Source organism: Ramularia collo-cygni (assembly GCF_900074925.1).
Source record: "Ramularia collo-cygni strain URUG2 genome assembly, contig: RCC_scaffold13, whole genome shotgun sequence".
In the NCBI taxonomy this organism is placed as follows: domain Eukaryota; kingdom Fungi; phylum Ascomycota; class Dothideomycetes; order Mycosphaerellales; family Mycosphaerellaceae; genus Ramularia; species Ramularia collo-cygni.
Window position 1 is genome coordinate 992,648 of NW_019716267.1, and position 16,811 is coordinate 1,009,458.

The 16,811-nt window shown below is 52.1% G+C and overlaps 7 protein-coding genes; 5 read left to right on the plus strand and 2 right to left on the minus strand.

Moving 5' to 3' along the window:
* Positions 1–274: 274 nt before the first annotated feature.
* On the minus strand, positions 275–2,347 carry RCC_08303 (related to permease of the major facilitator superfamily; the record flags this gene model as incomplete). XM_023773554.1 has 7 exons in its annotated part: positions 275–554; positions 661–1,083; positions 1,148–1,260; positions 1,317–1,493; positions 1,544–1,626; positions 1,681–2,006; positions 2,133–2,347. 7 exons carry the CDS (start codon positions 2,345–2,347, stop codon positions 275–277), a joined length of 1,617 nt encoding a protein of 538 aa, XP_023629322.1.
* A 598-nt stretch (positions 2,348–2,945) lies between these two features.
* RCC_08304 (related to ROT2-glucosidase II, catalytic subunit) lies at positions 2,946–5,558 on the plus strand (the record flags this gene model as incomplete). XM_023773555.1 has 2 exons in its annotated part: positions 2,946–4,611; positions 4,663–5,558. The coding sequence occupies 2 exons, from the start codon at positions 2,946–2,948 to the stop codon at positions 5,556–5,558; spliced, it is 2,562 nt and encodes an 853-aa protein (XP_023629323.1).
* A 220-nt stretch (positions 5,559–5,778) lies between these two features.
* RCC_08305 (related to permease of the major facilitator superfamily) lies at positions 5,779–7,490 on the minus strand (the record flags this gene model as incomplete). XM_023773556.1 has 4 exons in its annotated part: positions 5,779–5,802; positions 5,858–6,154; positions 6,210–6,503; positions 6,552–7,490. 4 exons carry the CDS (start codon positions 7,488–7,490, stop codon positions 5,779–5,781), a joined length of 1,554 nt encoding a protein of 517 aa, XP_023629324.1.
* A 1,354-nt stretch (positions 7,491–8,844) lies between these two features.
* Positions 8,845–10,243, plus strand: RCC_08306 (uncharacterized protein; the record flags this gene model as incomplete). XM_023773557.1 has 2 exons in its annotated part: positions 8,845–9,527; positions 9,586–10,243. 2 exons carry the CDS (start codon positions 8,845–8,847, stop codon positions 10,241–10,243), a joined length of 1,341 nt encoding a protein of 446 aa, XP_023629325.1.
* Positions 10,244–10,567: 324 nt separating this feature from the next.
* Positions 10,568–12,125, plus strand: RCC_08307 (uncharacterized protein; the record flags this gene model as incomplete). XM_023773558.1 has 3 exons in its annotated part: positions 10,568–10,777; positions 10,836–11,277; positions 11,332–12,125. 3 exons carry the CDS (start codon positions 10,568–10,570, stop codon positions 12,123–12,125), a joined length of 1,446 nt encoding a protein of 481 aa, XP_023629326.1.
* Positions 12,126–14,408: 2,283 nt separating this feature from the next.
* On the plus strand, positions 14,409–15,715 carry RCC_08308 (related to Fe2+/Zn2+ regulated transporter; the record flags this gene model as incomplete). XM_023773559.1 has 3 exons in its annotated part: positions 14,409–15,156; positions 15,239–15,404; positions 15,457–15,715. 3 exons carry the CDS (start codon positions 14,409–14,411, stop codon positions 15,713–15,715), a joined length of 1,173 nt encoding a protein of 390 aa, XP_023629327.1.
* Positions 15,716–15,951: 236 nt separating this feature from the next.
* On the plus strand, positions 15,952–16,664 carry RCC_08309 (uncharacterized protein; the record flags this gene model as incomplete). XM_023773560.1 has 3 exons in its annotated part: positions 15,952–16,232; positions 16,300–16,399; positions 16,509–16,664. The coding sequence occupies 3 exons, from the start codon at positions 15,952–15,954 to the stop codon at positions 16,662–16,664; spliced, it is 537 nt and encodes a 178-aa protein (XP_023629328.1).
* Positions 16,665–16,811: the final 147 nt, after the last annotated feature.

The following is a 16,811-nucleotide window of genomic DNA, read 5'->3' on the forward strand; positions in this document are numbered from 1 at the left end:
ACATCATGACTGGAGCCCGAATTGCCGCCATTCACCTGGGAGAGAGGCATGATGCAGAAGCTTGACCGCACGCGTCGACTCCTCACAATCGGCGCGTATGAATGCTGACGCCTCTTGACGAGGTTCCACAGAAGTTGGTGGGAGCTTGAACTTGGGAAGGTTTTCAAATTGGGTCGGTGAAGCAGCATATGGGCGAACAGTGTTTCACCGCAATACAACCCGATGACTGTTACATCTCGTCTGAGAACGCTCTCGTCGTATCATGCCGGCTTCGCTAATACACATAGACAAAGTCCTCGTTCAGCAAGTCCGTAACATCGTCAAAGGCCTTGTCACCACCTTGGGCGGCTTCCTCATGCTCCGCCAAGACCTTGCTGCTGGCCATTGAGTAATCGACAACCGTCGCCGACTTGCCCAGTCTTTCTCTCGCGCTGGCGTGTTTTGCATTCAGGAATCGGATATACGCGGCTCCGATGCCAGCGAGAATTATAATCGCCACAAAGAGGACCAAGTTGCTGATCAGACCGCGTAGATACCGTGGAGCTTCATCTGTCCTAAAGCGAAGGATGGAAGGTCAGCTCGGGTCTCATAAGTCTTGGGTACTAGGAGGGGTGCATGGAGGCTTCAAGACATGCTCTATGCCTTTCATACTTCACTTACGTGTAAAGATTAGGTCCGAGGATGTTGCCCGCCGACGCGCCGATGAAGAGGATTCCTGTGGTCACTTTTCTCTTGGTGTCTCCGGCCGTGTTCTGTCCAGACCAGCTGTAGATGAGTGGACTGATTGCCGGATAGGTGGAGATGATGTAGTATCCGAAAAGCAGAAGGCCTCTGTTGGCTGGAGCCCTTTCCACCTTCAACAGAATCGAGATCCCGATGATTGGTGGGATGCAGAGCACTGCCAGAACGGGAGACTTTGCCTTCCAACGAGTCGCAGCCCATGCGCCCCCAAGTGTTGCCGCAATCTGCACCGCACCGAAGGGCATATTGAACAGAATGGTTGTGAATGGATCATCGACAAATGACCTTACAATCAGCGGACCAAACGTGGATATACCACCACTCGGGATGGAAACTGCCGTCCTGCGATCCCAATCAAAGTCAGCATGTTTCTGCTTCAATGTACAGCCCGAGAACGCTTTCGTACAGTAATGCAAACCAAATCCATGTCTTGATATCAAAGACACACTCTCGGACGTGGTCCCACCGCCAGACGCCGGAGGAAACACCCATGTTGTTCATGCGTAGCCGCTCAATTGCCTGTCATACCGAAGGTTAGCAAAGAAGCCTGTGTGAACCAGATGCACCGCACTCACCAGCAACTTATCGTCTTCGCTCAGGAACTTCGCTCGCATCGGCGAATCAGGCAGAAACAAAAACACCACGAAAGAAAATGCCACAGTCAGGCAGCCGCAGAACAGGAAGATAATCTGATAAGGCCGGAAAACGTTGGTATTGATTTTGGCCAGGCCATAACACAGGAGACTTCCGAACTGTGCACTGTCAGTCTTGCTTTGGCGGCCTAGAAGATCGCACTGCTCACGATGTTGACGACTCCGAGCATGGAATACCACGCAGCGTTGCGGTTAGTCTGCTCGCCACGACGATACCACATTTGGACCAGAGCTTCGTTCCATGTCAGTGACTTTGCGCTCGTCTAATCGATTTCGGGAGACTCACCAATGAAAGTAGGAGCTACACTGGCCTCGAAAGCTCCCAAAACGAATCTTGAGGCCATGAGACCGCCAAAGTCAGTTGCCGCAGTCATCCCGCATAGCGTCGCTCCCCAGCAGAATACCATGATTCCGCAAAACTTTCCTATCGGCAACTTGACCAGGAAATATGCGATAGCTGGTTGGCAAACGAGCTGTGCAACGTAGACAATGGCGCTTGACCAGCTGTACTCATGTCCTACCAGGCTCAGATCTTCGACGATGCCGAACACTGATGCATAGCTCAGTGCGGATTTATCGAGGGCCTGCAGGCAGTAGATGAACAGGACGATCCTGGAAATGGGATGTTAGCGCTTGCGTGTGTGCTCGTTGACGCTCTTCGCAGAAGTGTCCACTGATGCAGGCGACTGCAAGATTGCGGGACGAAATAATGTCCACCCGCTTTCATGGTAGACTCACGGTAGGATGTGCCAATCTATCCTCCTCAAGATACGTTTGTTTTCTTCTGGAGTGACAACCACCGAGTGTCCCGCCGCCTTCAACAACAAAGCAGCCTTATCTTTGCCTCCGACATTGTTTTCGATCGTCTCGATCGTTTCAATTTGAGCAGCGTTTGCCTTTCCTTCTCCTTGAGTGCCCAGTTCGAAGACGTCGTCCTTCTTTGCGTTTGCCATGACGGGCAACGATAACGAAATGCAACGACAACTTCTCCGGTGGGTCGAGAGATGGCACTATATCCACCCTCGTGCGGACCACGATGCTACCTTATGTTCCGACGAAAACTACCGTAGCCGTGACTACTCCACCATCCCCAGACCGCTAAGTGAGTGGTTTGAGGGTGGATGTGGAGATATATGGGGGCCTGACAAGGTTCCCCACTTCAGCCACGACGGATACAGTATACATAGAGCACGTCGGCAACTGCWCGGACCCTAGATTGGGGGTACCACTGCTGATCGGCCTTAGCTTTCGTGGCGGCGACTGCAGGCTTCTGCAAAGTTCAAGTAAACCTGTCCACGTGCGATAACGAGAGGAGATAAAACTCCTGAGCGGATCCGTGATGCCATGGTTCAACGGTCTCGAGACGGGGTAGCTAAGTGTCTTGTCGTGCGTTCATGGTGGATCTCGTGGAGCCTATGCAGGTCCCGTGAGCACGTAGCGAACCATTGACATCTCGAATAGTACGTTGAACAACACGTTCACGACACCTGCTGCTGATATATCTCACACTAGGTGTTCTTCTTGCAACATCAACCATCGTCTCCATACAGGATGCTGCAGCAAGAAGTGATCCCTCAATCATACGCTCTGCAAGAGTCGTCAACCCCAGACTTGCCGTCAATTCACCTGCGAAGTGATGGCCCAGCAGGCCATGTCGACTTCACATTCGAAGCGATCAAGCCTGGCTTGTTCCGGACCACGTTTTCCTCCCCATCTCATCCCCTACCACCCTTTCCCAGCGCCTCAAAGCCAGCTGCTGTAACTTCGGCATTCACGACCAAAGACTCGGGACCAAAATGCAAGATCTTTCACGCCAATGGCATAGAGGCCAGAGTGGAGTGGGAGCACACTCCTATAGTCTCTGTTGGATTCACTGATGAAGCTCCATTGCATACGGACTTGCCGCTACGCTCGTATGTGCTGGACGGTACCGGAATCGCGCAATACACGCGATACTTCCGCAACAGTCTTCATGTTGGACTGGGCGAGAAGGCCGCACCAATGGATCTATCTGGCCGCCATTTCACGCTCTCTGCAACGGATTGTTTCGGATATGATGTTCACCGAACTGACCCAATGTACAAGCATATTCCACTTTTGATCAGAGCAACTCCGGAGGGAGTCGTGGCAACATTCACAACCTCGCATTCTCGCGGTTTCTACTCTGTTGGATCTGAGATGGATGGTATGTGGGGGTTCTTCAAAGTCTACCGCCAGGACCATGGTGGGCTCGAACAGTACACCATCGTCGGGAAGACACTGCAAGATGTAGTGACATTGTACGCTGAATTGGTTGGGTTTCCTTTGCTTGTGCCGCGATGGGCGTTTGGATATCTCGGTGGAGGTATGAAGTACTCGATGCTGGACGAGCCCAGAGCCAGTGACGCGTTGATGGAATGGAGCGAGAAGCTCGAAAAGTACGACATTCCATGTTCGGGCTTCCAGATGTCTTCCGGATACACAGTCGCTGAGACGGAGCCCAAGACTCGTAACGTCTTTACTTGGAACCGTCATCGCTTCCCCGATCCAAAGGCCTTCTGTGATGCTTTCCATGCAAAGGGCATTCGATTGATCGCCAACATCAAGCCTTATATCCTCGCCAATCACCCAGCGTACGAAGTTCTGGTCAAAGCAGGAGCTCTTTTCGTAGATCCAAAGCATGGTGGCTCCGCGGTCGCCCGTCTGTGGAGCGCTGGTGGAGGTACTAGTGGTGAAGGAGGACACATTGATTTCACATCGAAGTCCGGCTACGACTTCTGGTACAATGGCGTCAAGGAACTTCGCATGGTCGGCATGGAYYGCATGTGGAACGACAATAATGAGTACGTGACACCGTCCGATGATTGGCAACTCAAGCTCGACCAGGAAACTGTCGCGGCAACATCCGAGAAGCGGAAAGATATTGGTCTTTGGGGTCGTGCGATGCATACTGAGCTGCATGGGAAAGCATCTTACGATGCTCTCCTCGAAGTGATGCCCAATGAAAGGCCTTTTGTGCTCTCTCGCAGCGTTACTGCCGGAACGAACAAGTATGCGGCCAGTACCTGGTCCGGCGACAACACTACCAGTTGGCACGGTATGCGTGGAGCCAACGCCTTGTCCCTTACGGCTGGGATGTGTCTGATGCAGTGTTATGGTCATGATATCGGTGGGTTTGAAGGTCCGCAACCAGGTCCGGAACTACTGCTACGTTGGGTTCAGCAAGGCATCTACTCTCGTAAGTGATTATCGAAACCAGCGAGCTATGAGGTATGCTGATAAGCTATAGCACGTTTTGCCATCAACTGTTACAAGACCGGAAGCGACAGCCTCGTAGGCGATGTGATTGAGCCGTGGATGTACCCGGAAATCATCCCTGAGATTCGCAAGGCGATCTTGAGGAGATATGAACTGATCCCATACCTATACAACGGCATGCTGCACAGCCACTTCACAGCAGTCCCTTTCCAGCGCTGGGTCGGTTGGGGCTACGAATCCGATCCAGAAGTCTGGAGCAGCAGAATCCTCAAAGACGGCGAGCAGCAGTATTGGTTGGGCGATACATTGCTTGTAGGAGGTGTCTTTGAGCCCGGTGTCACCGATGGCAAGATCTATACCCCGAAGCGCAGTAACTCTGATCCCGGCTTCTTGAACACCAACGCACCCCACCAGTATCTGCCAGCTGGAGCATGGCATACAATCTCATCTCCTTGGAAAGCCAGCATCCCTGTATTGGCTCGAATCGGCGGAGCCGTACAAGTTGGCAAGAATAAACAAGTTGTCGCTCCAGGTGACAAGCTCAACGAGGCCAATCTATCGGAGGACGACTGGCGTGGCGTTGAGATCTTCCCACAGCCCGAGAACAGWGCTGATGGGACCGTATACATGAACAGCTGGTTGGAGGACGATGGGATCTCGCCACCGCCCGCCAAAGTTGGCAGGTTCGAGATCAAGTACTCTGCAACTCATCAAGAGATACAGGTCATCGTGAAGAAGGGTATTTCTGCTTTCGAGCCACCTTGGGAGAAGAAGGGTCTCACAATAATTCTTCCGGTTGGTGATTCGAGACCAGTGGTATCGGGGGATGGCAATGTTGTTGTTCAAGCCAGGCGACAGGACGAGTCTGGACGGAAAAGATTCGATGTCCAGTTCCAGACTAGCTTCAACAGTCTCCCGTGTCGATAGAGAGACGTGCGTATTAACTCATCTGTTCGAGAATCAGGAATGGTTGGTACTCATGGATGCGAGTGAATGACTGTAAGTTCACTCCGGCGAGTGAGGGCTACCTCAGCATGTGTTCGACAATTCTGGCCAAGACTTCTCGAAGAACTTCTTTTTGTGGGGACAAGGCGTAAGATCATTATTCATACTATATACACTGCCGTCATTGAAACGTCTTGACCGTCTATAGCGTATATCGGAAGCCATCCTATCGAAAGGGTCAGTAAGTTGAACATGGGTCAGTGTGTAGCAGCACGACTTACATCAGCACCCTCAATGGCATATGAACCACGTGCTTGCTTCGCGTTCTGGAAGTAGAAGTAGATGTCCAAGATGATCACAAGCACAATGATCAAGACCGATGCAGCGATACATGCCCAGAGACCTGGAAGGTAATCCGGCGAGTCCTGAGAACGGAATACTAGGGATCCGGCAATACCGCCGATACCACCAAAGCCAACCAGGGTGGCACTGCAGAAGGCACGCTTCCACTGTCCTCGAATGTTGTTTCCTTGGTAGGACATGACTTGCGGGATATTTCCGTTGGCTCCAGCGCAGACCTGAGACCGAGGGTTAGTATTGGCTAGCGGCTCATACGTTGGATGAATCCCTTACCAAGAAGATGCCGAAATATCGGACGCCGACGGTCTCGACCCATCCCGTGATTGCCAGACCGACAATAGCCATGGTGGCGTTGAAGATCAAAAGCGGGCCTCGGATCTTGTGCTTATCACCTATCCATGCACATACAATCATAATGATCGCAGCGAAGATGTAAGGTGGCGCAACGAGAACCTGAGCGATACCAACATCGAAGCCAAGTCCGAATACCAGGATGATTGGCATGAAGAAAGCCAAAGCGTATGTTTGTGTAGTCACACAAAAGAAGATCAAAGCGAACCCCCAAATCTGTTCATGTTAGCTAGGCCTCATTTGTAGACGTTGAGAGTTCCTCACCTTCATGTCGAGAGCTGGCTTGAGGAACTTGATCAAATCGAAGGGCTCTGTTTGCGCATCGCCACGATCTGCGTCAACACGTGCGATGACCCACGCCACCTCCCGGGCGTTCAAGAATCCCCAGCATTTCTCAGGGCCGTCATCGGGGAAGGGCACAAGGAATATGTAACCGCCAATCGCGACCAGCACAGTCATGATGCCTTCGATGATGAACTGTTTTGGGGTCAGCGAGATCTTGCAACCGAAGATGAAAGCACCTACAATCCAGCTCCAACCCTGATAGCCTCCGAGCCCATCCATCTGCATTAGTCCATATGCCAAAACGCCGCCGAGAGCTGATGCCATCATTCCGATCAGGAAGAAGAGAGCGTTACGCTTGCCCATTTCGTATCTGCAGTACCAGGTGCTGAGGAGGTAGACACAGCCAGGGAAGAAACCTGCTTCGAAGATACCCAGAACGACTCGGAGAGCCGCCAGCTGTTGCCACTTCTTCACGAAACCCATACCAATCATGGTACAGCCCCAAAGAAAGCAGATGGCTGACAGGAAGTTGCGTGGGCCAATCTTCTTGGTGAGGACAGTAGCCGGAGGCTGGAAGAAAACGTAGGTKRTAAAAAAGACCAGAGTGACGATCGAATAGGCCATTCCGTTGCCAKCAGGTTCAGCTGGAGTCTTGGGGTTCATCTTGAGCTCAGTCCTCATGCCGGCGATGGAAGCATTGGCCAAATTGGTGCGGTCCATGAGCGAGACGCAATACATCAAACCGATGGTAACGACAAGTCGACGATCGATTCGACGCATGATCTTCCTCTCCTCGGCAGGCGTGAACTCGCTCTGCATCTCATTCTTGAGCTCGGAGTCTGGTGACTGCTCCCTGACATCCTCAGCATGCTTAATGGTGGCAAAGTCCTCCTTGTCATCGCTGTGGTAGGTAGCCATGACGATGTCTATGTTGATGAGAGTGCTTGGAGCAGGTCAAGTAGGTACAACAAAGGAGATCTAGCATTCCCATGGCCTCGGGCTTCTTCTTGTACATCCTGGTCTGTCGTTTGGGAAACGAACCCGCTTGGCGAGTTCGCCTCCAGACCATCTTGGCCATTTCTACTGGGGTTGGCATCCTTGCTGGGCTTACACAAGTACGGACTCGCGATTCGTTCCCCTTCATCTCTTTGGCGCTTGACCGCGGGGAAATGTGGAAAAGCGTGTTCGCCAAGATGACAAGACACTGGGCATTGACTGGGGTTCCCCGCCGTCTCACGTGGGCGACACATGCGCTCGACTACGCCGATCGCACCGCGGCCTGATTGGGGACGAGTCCGAATTTGCGGAGGTGTTTTTGCGGAGAGCTTTTTCTGGGGATCGGACCTGCTTCCCAGGAAGGCAGTTGTGTTCCGCACTCCATGTTCTCAGCAGCGTGTGATATTTCGATGGCTTTCCTTCGTCTTAATAACGGAAGTCCTGTCCGGGTATGTGTGGCTCCGATCTGGAACTTTGTGCAGTTACATCTATCGGCGACGCTCCACTTAAGGTATAAGAGGCTTCAGCCAAAGCCTTTCTTCAGCCAATTCGCAGTTCGCTGCATTCTTCGGCCGAGTATCCGCCGGGTGGCAATATTTAGTGCTCACCAAAACACGGGGAAATTGTCACCATGGACAGTTGTCGGTCAGAGATGCTCTCAAGGATAGCAACGATGCGATACCGTTCGGAGGCACACCCAACTCTCCACAGAACAATTTTATCGTTGTGGTGACAGCAAGTCAGTCGAGAGCAACGGTGATTGACCTGTTGAGTGGCAATGCGGCAGATTTAATTATTGTTATCCCCGTCTGGGCCGTCTCCTACCAACAAGTGGAAGCAAGGGTGGGCTTCGAATTGTCCGACGGCTTTGGGTGATCACGCAGTACCCCGATCGCTAGCAAAATGTGTCAGACGGGCTTGTTAACGCAGAACAAGCCGATAGCGCTGGGAAGTCTGTGTCTAGTATTGGAGGACGGGCAGGGACTGTTTCCGTGATCCATCTTCAGTACCCATTGCTGTTGCTGGGAAACCTCACTGTCAGTATGTATATGATTGAAGTTGCAGTTACGCACGTTGAAAAGCTCATTATCCCGGTCAGACCACCAACAGTAGATTGTTCCGAGCGGTGGATTCATTCTGGCCGTGTGCAGGTTCGACGTAATGGTTGATTATTGGAGCTTCCTGCAGCATGAATCCAGCCCTGAAGGATATCACAAAATCTCCCAGTCATCATTGCCTCTCAGTTTGCTTGCTTTGCAGTACCTCCATTTCCATCATGTCTCAGCAGAAGGTTCGGATAGCAATAATTGGCGGAGGCATTGCTGGAGCGACACTCCTTCACGCCCTCTTGCCACAAGCACATCTAGAGCCGCACATTTTCGAGTCGGCAGCACAGTTCAGAGAAACAGGAATGGCAATTGGGATCGCGCGCAACGCCTTTGAGGCTCTAGACCTGATCGGTCCCTCAGCACGAGCAGCGTTGGAGGAGGCAGGAGCCCATGCTCACAACGGAATGAAGATCATGCTGGCCCAAGGGCCCGATGCGGGCCAAATGGTGGACGAGATTGATCCTCATAAAGATGGAAAGAGAATGACTRGCTTTGTGCATCGGGCGGCGTTCTTGGAGAATCTCTTGGCGAACGTTTCGCCGTCAAGACTGCACGCTTCCAAGAAGTTGACCCATGTCGAAAAGCAAGCGGATGGGTCACTCGTTTTGGAGTTTGCGGACGGATCGACGCACGCATGCGATATGTTGATTGGGGCTGATGGCATTCACAGCACCGTGAGGAGGATCATTCTTGGCAGCGAGAATGAGGCCACCAGTCCAGTGTCGGCGGGCTGGTTCCATCTGATATCCCTGCAGCCGTATGACAAGATGGCAAAGATTCTCGGTGCCAAGTTTGTAGATCTAGAAGATACTCGTCAGTGGAGCTGGATTGGGGACGGATGTTTCATGATGCAAGTGATTCCCAGAGCGCAATACGACGAGGTTCCGTGTTACTGATGATGCTTCCAGGCACAACGTTCTCAATGACGGCAAGCTCGTGCAGCTCGTTGCCACGGTGAGGGACGAACATCCGGACGGAAACTGGAAGAAGACGGTCAAGGCGGAGGAGATGAAGCACACTTTCCGTGACTTCCCTGTACACCTGCAACAGGCGTTGGCGGCTGTGATCGGAGACGAGGAGGAGCGAGACTACATGTGCACCTTCCAACATCTCCCCGCTCGAACTTACATTGACGGAGCCATGTGTGTGATGGGAGATGCCGCCCACGCGACCACGCCTTGGCAAGGCAGCGGCGGCGGCATGTCCATTGAAGATGCGCTGGTGCTTTCTTCCCTGCTCGCGCGCATCCAATCGTCCGACGAGGTGCCCGTGGCATTGCACGTGTACGACCAAGTTCGACGGCCGCGCACTCAGCGCGTGGTGGAGTCGAGCAAAGCAACGGGACTCATCTTCACCGGGAGGAATCCCGAGTATCCGATGAGCATTGCTGGCATGCTGGGTCGCCTGCCTCCTCGATGGGACTTTATCTTGAGCTTTGATAACGGCAAAGCAAGAGACGAAGCGGTGCGCATGTTGCAATCGAGGCGGGAAAAGACGGGGCAAAGGCTGCCTCGCGTCACTGCCGATGGCATCCCATCTCCTACCATCCTTGCGGTGTCGGGCTAGTTATTAGTGTAGGAAGATCAAAATTCCACGGGGTCGAAGAGTGAAGACTGAAGGCACGGGAGCGAAGAGGTGCTGTACTGTAGTTGCCTTACAGTAGTGTAGATGGCTTCGTTCAAACAACTACCGGGACTCACGGCCATGATATTTGTCGCGATTTGCATCGCACCTACTGCATCTATCTGTAGCGTCCCTTCCACATTATTGTGTCAGGGGCACGGTCCCAAAAACCATCACTACCACAGTCACTTCCGCATCGTTGTACAGTTCTCCACCCCCTCTTGGTAATCATCTAATCGCGGCATCGTCGGGACCTCATCGTAGAAGATGGACAAGTCCGATGAGTCCGATATTGACGATTTAGACCTCGACGACCTGGAAGCGGAATCCCTACCTCTCCACACGCTCCCAGGAGACGCCTCATCTGCCAACGCGTTTTCCGAGACTCCGCGAGTAGCGCCACTGGACACCCCAACAAGACGACCGACAGCGTTCCTGGACGGACTTCGTGGCTTGGCTTCTTTCTTCGTCTACTTTGTATGTCGGCACCCCAGTCCCACATCGCGTCCATACTTATTACTGACTGAACTCCAAGTATCACCATCTTTCATGGTTCTACGGACCCATAGCACCCTTCGTCTGGGGTCTTGGCCATGAAGGCGAAAGCTACATTGTACAACTACCGTTCATCCGCGTTCTCTTCTCGGGCGGAAATGCCGCCGTGGCCATCTTCTTCGTGCTGTCTGGCTATGTCCTCTCCATTTCTCCGCTGCAGAAGCTCCACGGTGGCCATGTCCGGAAATGCTATACCGGACTTGCATCAGCGGTCATACGTCGTCCCTTTCGTCTATACATCCCCGTGATTGGCGTCAGTCTGGTCTTTGCCGTGAGCATGCATCTTCCCTTTGGACTTGCACCGATCGTGGGATGGCCTGAGCCCGAATCAGATATCTTTGCCGAACTCAAGCGCTGGGCACCCGAAACGTTGRGAGTCCTGAACCCTTTCCAGCTTTTGGGCATCACAAAGCCTTGGTATGGTAAGGCTGCCTGCTTTCTTCATCCGTAGGAGGACGATGCTGACAGTTGGACAGTGTATGATCCTCCAGCCTACACAATGGCCATTGAATACGCCGGATCCATGCTTGTCTTTGGTCTGCTCGTAGCACTCAGCAAAGTGTCAAGCAGAATCAAGCTCGCTACATTCGTTGTCCTTGGTCTGTTGTTCCTGGCTTTCTATCAATGGGCTTTCGCCATGTTCCTGGTTGGCATGAGTCTTGCTCTCAACGATATAGAGGGATACGATCATTGGTTGATGTCAAGATTTTCTGGACGTGCCATTTCCGCCATTCAGCATGTGATATTCTTCGTCGGCTGGTATCTGCTTTCGCAACCTTCCGGCCCCATGGACCCCAAAACTTCATACGAGACACCAGGATGGTGGACTTTGAGCCAACTAATCCCTGGAAATTACTGGGACAAAGAATACTGGCGCTGGTGGAATACATGGGGAGCATTGTGTGTAGTATACGGCGTCCTTCGAATCAACTGGCTACAGCGCTTCTTCAGCTCCCGTCCTCTGGCCTACCTGGGGCGACTGAGTTTCATGCTGTACCTCACTCAGGCTCCCATCCTGTGGACATTTGCAGATCGCATCTTCCGGCTATTCGGCCAGATACAACAAGAAGATTTACATACGTGGTGGGACAACCGACTGCCTGTTCCCGATTGGGGAATTCATGGATTGACTACACGATTTGTACTTTCGCAAATCATTGTGATCCCGGTGCAGTTCTTGCTCGCTGAGCTGGCAACGCGCTTGATTGATGGGCCTAGCATAAGCATTGGAAGGTGGATTGTCACGAAACTAGGAATAGAGAAGAAGTAGAGCGCTTTACGAAGTGAAATCTCCGAACTGAAACCCCACTTTCCCTAGTCCTTGCTTTTGATTGCATTGGTGATGCAAGTCATGTCAGTTGATCGTCTGATGCTGGGAGATCTGGTGCGAAGCATCCGTAAAGCCAACAACAATGCAAAGCTGAGCAAAGAGGTCACATATGCGCAGCCAGAAGACAAGCTCACAGCATCGCCTTTGGACGAGATAGACGCAGCAGATCTATTACTCGTCGAAGTTCCGTTGGCAGACACACAAGTTAGACTCTCTGGAAAGCTGCCAAAGGACTCATTTGCATTCCCAGAAGGCGTTTATGGGCCAAGTGCTCCTGGAAGTGAAGAAGGATGTCCGGTAGACCCCTTAACGCAAGCAGCGCCATTCCGAATCGCTTCATACGCAGCCTTCCAGACCAGACTCTGTTTCGCACACATGTCCGCCGTGGGGAAATGTCTAGATTTGGGATAAACTCGCAACGATAGTGACCAGAGAATAGACCTGTGCTCTCTCGACTGCTTCCTGCAGCCGGATACGACTGGTCTGACTTTCCCTCGAGTCTTCATGAACGCGATGAAGACGGCACATCTCGAGCCGCAAAGGCCGTTTTGGTTTAAAATCACGTCTTCAGGCTTGGAGAGAGGGGATGACCACTCTGCAATTGACAAGTGTCAATGACTAGCCCAGGATAATACAATATGTGCAAGATCCAATATGTGCAACTTCAAGCACTTTGGAAGAAAGACTTGATTGGAGTCAACTTCCGAGGTAGGCGTAGTGTCGAGCGGGATCGATCAAAGGCACAGCGACCACGACACATATCGAGGGTGGAACACGGCTCCTGGACGCGCTTGAAGATACGCTTGGTTCATGTGCGACTGGCTCTTGCATAGACAGCGGTCTTCATCCTGCGTGGTAGGGAAGGAGGGCTCAAAGAAGCGATTTCAACGGAAGATGATGGTGAGTGTAGGTCCTGGAACGCCCAAAGCTCGAAGAGAACTCCGCGAAGAGTTTGATGGTGATGATGATGATGATGAATGGTGAAAAAAGAGTTGATACACCGAGGCACCTAGAGTGATAGTGATCGGAGTAAGTTTTATCCGCCCTGCTTACTGTACAAAAACTTCCAAGGTTCGTCTTGGTTCCAACTACTCCGTAGTTCCACGACAGACAACCCTACATCATCATCATTGTGACTTTGTTCACTCAAGGTCCAAGATGCAGAAACAGAAGCATTCACCGCCAAAGGAATGCTTGTTCCGTCGGACTCTGGCAGACTGACAGGGCAGATGGCAAACAGGCCGGGCTCTCAACACTCCGACGGCCTCATTCAACGCAAGCAGAGACACGCGAGCTGCTGCCAGAAAGGCGATTGCGCGACCTGAAAAGCACTTGTCCCCCATTTCCCATGTGAATCCCAGGGCACGAAGATGCCTGGATGATACCGGAGAGAGCTTTCGGGTAGCTCAAACTTTGACGAGACTTCTTGTCAATAAGGAAACAAAGCCGGGTTTTCTTGTTGCGGTCTGCTCGTGTATTCACGGCCCGCCCTTACACCACCCGACTTTCTCTTATTCGTCGCGGCGTTGATGAATCAGGTCGCCAGTCGGCAAAGCTTGGAACAATGCAGCCACGCCGGAATGGCGAGGAAGATTCCAGAGAGGACTCACACCGCTCGGTATAGAGGTAAGCATGCATGGACTGTTGTTCCTTTGTTCAATTCTTCGAGTCCACGGACTATTGTTGGCTTGGCGTTTGGGTTCTCTTCCTTCCTCCAGTTCTGGGCTGTGAGATCACAGTCCGGGCAGCCAGCGACAACTGACGCCTTTTCGGCATCTTTCCCAAGTACCTGTAACACCTATACCGTCCAGCACGGGCTCCAGGCTCTACTTCTCCACATTCCCGCCGGGGGACTGCACGTTCCGATTCCTGCCGGAAAATCGGTGTTGGCCAAGGCTATTGCCAAGCACCTTCCGCGGCTTCGATCTCGGACGTGAACCAGGCTACCCGCTCCATTTCTTTCCAAAGCGACGCCTTGCTATTGCAGTCAGACCTTCTCATCTCTACGGCTTGCGAGAGTATCGAGGAATACCAGATTCCAAGCTACTCGTTCAACCGGAGGCACTCACGTTCATGGATAGCCTACTCGCCAAGCCGGAACATCTTTTGACGTTGGTCATACCAACCTGATCACAACCCAACGGCAGTTGTTGAATTACAAACGGTCTTTGTTGATATTTATCGCCTGTCGGAGACCTTGCAACACATCAATCATCCTCCACCATGGCTGATACACGGCCCTCATGCGCTTCCGGTGGTCCCAAGGAGGATTACAACTTGCCACTGCACGTCGGAGCGCTATTCATCATCTTGGGAGTATCAGCAGGTGCTTGTGCATTACCTATCATCGCTCTCCGTGTGCCTCGGTTGCGAATTCCTGCTGGAGCGTTGTTCGTGTTTCGACACTTTGGAACTGGTGTACTCATTGCGACGGCATTTGTCCACTTATTTCCCACGGCGTTCATATCTTTGACGAACGCTTGCCTCCCACCCTTCTTCAATGAGCAGTACCCAGCTTTCGCGGGAGCAATTGCTCTTGCTGCGGTCTTCATCATATCCATCGTGGAGATGATCTTCAGTCCAGGAAGATCTCTCTGCTCTGGTGGTGCGGATGCTACTGTGGAAGAATCGCAGACACCGGCAGACCGGAACCGCCCATCAGTCAATGACGAGATTGTGCCTGAATCTGCGCAGGTCCTTACCATTCCTCAATTCGGCAGGACACGATCTGGAAAGGGCGATCGCAATCGGAAGAGCATGATAGACTCTACCCGAAATCGCTCGCACGTGGATGGCGTGGAAATAACTGGATCCCGTCCACATTGCGAAATTGAGTCCAAAACCGCAGATCATCGGTGGTCACTCAGTCAGGACAGCATCGGAGTAAAGGAGGCGGAAGCCGAGCGCAAAAAGCTGATACTTCAGTGCATGCTCCTGGAATGTGGTATTCTATTCCACAGCGTTTTCATTGGTAAGTCGTCAATCAAATCCCCTGTTGACATTAGAGGCATCAAAACCGCATCTTTGTAGACACCGCTGACAGAGTTTCACAGGAATGTCTCTCGCCGTGGCGGTCGGACACGACCAGATTGTTCTTTTGATTGCGATTGCCTTTCATCAAACATTCGAGGGCCTGGCATTGGGCTCCAGGATTGCAGCAGTGGGTTGGAAGTCCAAAGCTTTGCAGCCCTGGTTCATGGCTCTAGCCTATGGCTGCACGTAAGTTCTTCTTTAATTGACCTACGACCAATCTTTGCTAAAGGATACATAGCACTCCCCTCGGACAAGCGATCGGAATCGCAACCAGAAACCTCTACGATCCAGACTCAACAACAGGCTTGGTCGTAGTCGGCACCATGAATGCCATCTCATCTGGATTGTTGACTTATACCAGTCTAGTCGACCTTTTGTCGGAGGACTTCCTTAGCGATCATAGCTGGAAGACATTGCGCGGCAATCGCCGAGTCGTAGCGATGTCCTTGGTATTCTTTGGGGCGTTCTGCATGAGCTTAATCGGCGCATGGGCCTGATGAGCTTCGAAAAGGGCTGCACTTTCGTGAGGACTTCACAAGCATTGAAATAGTAACGGCGAACGACAAACAGAGTCATCCTAAGTAATGATCAACGCAGCGGGCATTCACTAGTGTACTCAACCCGCGTGGTAAACCCTGCGGGCTGACGACACTATCAAAACGTCATTTCAATCCTACCAACGACACCTCCAAGACTTCATCGACATCTTAACATTCATTCCAATCGTGACATAATGCTCAAAACACTTCGCCTCCTCCTCATCACAATAACCACCCTCTTCCTCCCCTCAGTTCACTCCCAGAACCCCAGCCCACCCGCCCTAAACATCACAGCCATAACCGCAACCAATGGTGCCTCAATTCTAGAATGCTGGCGCCTCGACAACTTCACAGTCAGCACTGTCCCGGGAACCGTAGGGGCGCTTTCCGTATTCTTTGGACAAGCTAGTAATGTTTCGTATACTGTGATTCCGCCTCGGACAAATGCGGGATTACATCGTGCTCCTACTGCTCAGTATGTCTATTTCAAATTTCGGCAAGTAACGACTCAGGAGGATGTTGATGATGAATATGGTACCTAGATTCGTGACGTTTCTGTCTGGGTTGATACACGTTACCCTGCCGAATTCTACGGATGATGCGTGGATTATCGGGGGGAAATATGGGTTGATCTTCGCTGAGGTGAGTCGATGATAGCAGGAGAGAGTCTATGCGAGTGGTGGGAGGCTAGCCATCGCTTTGGACACTCTATGGCTACCTATGACTAGGCGCATGCTGATATGTGGAACAGGACACTGCAGATGTCAGCGAGTATGGGCATGGCACGGAATATCCTGCCAAAGGGGATACGATTGCGCTAGAAGTGCCTCTAGCTCCTGGGACGAAGCTCAATCATACGGTGTTGCACGCAGGAGGGTGCATGTGGGAGGACCAAACAGGGTTGTGATGACCTAGCATGATCTGCTCTATGCATTGCGACCATATCATATCTTGTTCATATGAGCGCACGGCTCCTCGGAGCGGCCTCTTTTCGCCACAGCCAAAATCTTCACAGTATTTGAATCGCAAAAAGGCGACTGCAAACATCGCCCAA